At 32.5% G+C, this 3,163-nt stretch overlaps 1 protein-coding gene across 2 annotated transcripts in view; it reads left to right on the forward strand.

The window, feature by feature from the left end:
• The window catches only part of LOC106520078 (calcitonin gene-related peptide type 1 receptor), a 17,090-nt gene that overhangs the window by 5,812 nt on the left and 8,115 nt on the right, over positions 1-3,163 (forward strand). For both annotated transcript variants that reach the window (XM_014012004.1, XM_014012005.1), the window contains exon 2: positions 1,278-1,341. In XM_014012004.1, the coding sequence (XP_013867458.1) occupies positions 1,291-1,341 (51 nt within the window). In that variant the 5' untranslated portion in view covers positions 1,278-1,290. The remainder of the gene's footprint in view (positions 1-1,277; positions 1,342-3,163) is intronic.

The following is a 3,163-nucleotide window of genomic DNA, read 5'->3' on the forward strand; positions in this document are numbered from 1 at the left end:
TCTTTCTTTCTTTCTTTCTTTGTAGATTCAACTATGAACATTTAGACAAATTGATTTTCAGATTCACTGCTTGTCACCAAAAACCTAAAAGGTCCTATGTAAAATTGCTAAATTGTTTTTTTTTTCATTGTGTCACAACACAGGTTCATCCCTTAAATTTAATTTTTTTTTAAATGTCTGAATGACTCTTAGGTCGATTAAGTGTTTTAACAAACACATTCATCAGAGAATTGTCAGGTACTGGACTAATTTGAGTAAAAAAGTAGCCAAAGTCCAAAAAACACCTTTAAAAGTCCTTCAGCAAGTCTGAAAACATCATGATCATGACCATTTTAATACATTGCAAAATAGTCTGCTCAAATATAAAATAAAATGTGTATAATGATGTGATTGTGATGCTGTATTTCTGGGTGTTTTATGTGCTGCAAAACAGGAACCTGCTGCAAAACATGCTGAGTCAGGCTTGATTTTTAGTAATCTTTTCCTGTTGAATCAATAAATCAAATCAAATCAAATCAAAATAAAACTAAATGAAACGTTTGCTTGAATTATATAATTATAAGTTTTGTTTAATCTGTCTCCCTGGACTGACACAGCAAATGAAAGCATCTAATTTTGGTGCAGCTGGTGAGGATGAAAGCCAAACTTGTTGATGTGTTTTTGGCTCAACCTTGGTTAAACCTGCTCAGCATTCATTAAACAGCAGGCAGGAAGGAAGCTGTGGGGAGCGCAGGAAGCACAGGCTAAATTTGTGACCCTGACATCCCAAAAATAAGGGGAGACTTACCTTTAAATATTGTAAACAAAGGTTTTACTCTCTGTTGTGTTTACACGAAGCCAGATTTGCCATCTTCTCTGATTGCTCATTTGGGGAAACGTTGCATGAATCTGTCATTTAGCTGTCGAGCAATATTAATGCTGCAAATTCCATCATGAAATAGCAAACAAAAAGCAAAGGAAAAAAAAAGACAAAGAGGTTTCCAATTGTTTCTGAAGGTGGGATTACATGGGAGGGATGGTGAGCAGCTGCTGTCGTCGACACACAGGAAACTCTGAGGGGAAAACTATTTGCAACAGTGATGAAATGTTTACTTTTTCCTGTGAATTAAGTAAAAATAACCCAGAATGAACTGGAACTACTTTACAAAAACATGGGTTAAACTTTAAATGTACATAATGTATAAAACATTTTCTTTTGTGTCATGCAGAATCAGAAAAAAAAATCATGTTTTAAAGATATTTTGCTTCTGAACAACATGTTACAACTTTCTTTTTAGAAAATACAAGAAGATGGATGTGAGCAGCTTCTTGTCATTCCTGGCTCTCTGCTTCCTCAATAAGGTTAAAGTTCAATCTATTTTCTTTTTTTATAACATTAAATTGCTTCTAAATCAGTTTCATTTTAAGTCATTGTTTGATAAATATGTTCTTCAAAATGATTTTCTTACATGGGATAGATTTCAGTTCGAGTTGGTTTTAATTTGATATCAAGTGTTATCAAAATATGGCTGCACATTACTGCCATAAACAAAAACACAAACATGTATTGTTATATTGCAAAAGGTTTATTGTTTGAACAATAACTTTTTTCATTTGTCTTTGTTAGTCATTACCTTCATAACTAAATACTTTCTCCAAATGTTTATGCATTGTTTTTATTTATGTTCAGATTTGATCAATAAAAATTTTGGAATCTTTTAAGCGATTACATGAAAATATGTTTATTGTGACAAGTATTTAAAACACTAGTATTTAAATGTTAAATTGTGACTTGATTCTTTTTATTTGTTTGGGTGCCAGGATGCTTCTGTAATGATTAAAAAAGTTCTAACCAGTTTTCATCAGAAGCCAATAACTGCCACCCAAATAGAAAAAGAGAAGCATAAATATATTCATTACTGTTACACGGTTTTGTTCTTATAAGGCATTGAAACAAAATGTTTTCAAGTTATAACCACCATGTATATCACATTAATTTAAAATTATTTTCAAATCTGAACAATGTTATCATAAAATGTCAGTGTTACTGTGTTTGTGTGTAAATATTTTTAATAATAATAGTAACATATAATAGAAAATCATTGACACAGTCCTACATTGTTTCTACTGGAGTGGTGTAAATACTCTTTCATACTGATGCATTAAAAATCAGTTTAAAACAAAACTATTAAAGAGATTTAATATTAAAGTCACAACATTAACTCTAAAGGTAAGCAGTATGATAAAAAATTACATTAAAGTAGAAACTTAGAATGTTTTTTAATTATTATTATTTTTAACTCCATGATTCATAATCTGTTATATTTTTTCCATTTCTAATACAAATATATTTTAATTAGATTTAATTATGCTTTCTGTTTGTTTGGCTGTGGCAGAGAGGTTAGGGGAGTTGTTCAGCTAATGCAAGAGTTGGTGGTTCAAGTCCACCACTATTCTGACACATGTCAAAGTGTCCCTGGGCAATACACTGAAGCCCCACTGCCTCTGATGTGTCCCATCAGTGTATGAATGTGATTAAGAGCACTGATTAGTCCCTACAGATTGATTTAACTGTATTAGCTTTGTAGAGAAATCTACACTGTAAAAAATGAAATGTTGGATTTACTTAACCATGTTTTGTTACCTGGTTCCACTTAACTGAGTTGGGTAAATTCAAAGCAATATACCAGTTTTTTTAACCAAAGAACATGAGTATGTTGCTTTGAATTTACTCAACTCAGTTAAGTGGAACCAGGAAACATAACATGGTTACATGAATCCAACATTTCATTTTTTTACAGTGAGAGTGCTGTGTGAATGGGTAAATGAGGACACAGATTGTGTTGTACAGCGCTTTGAGCATCCTGGTTTGATAGAAAGATGCTATACGTAGGTTGAAAAGGATTTGCAAATCATCATATTCTGTTTTTATTCCTATTTTACTGAACGTCCCAACTTCATTGGAATTGGGGTTGTAGAAACAATGGGCCTCATGCAAGAACATGTTCGTATTTTTATCCTAAATTTCTCTTACTTTTGTTCGTACAAAGGGTTCGTACGAACATGTCACGTCAGATTCAACAAACTCTTCTATCTTCAGGAAAAGTGTGTAAATGAGCTAATTCCACCTGTTCGTATCCAGCTGCTCGTGCACGTGAGAGGAGGTTAGCATAATTACCACCCC

The sequence above is a fragment of the Austrofundulus limnaeus genome, unplaced genomic scaffold (genome assembly GCF_001266775.1).
Source record: "Austrofundulus limnaeus strain Quisiro unplaced genomic scaffold, Austrofundulus_limnaeus-1.0 Scaffold87, whole genome shotgun sequence".
NCBI lineage: Eukaryota > Metazoa > Chordata > Actinopteri > Cyprinodontiformes > Rivulidae > Austrofundulus > Austrofundulus limnaeus.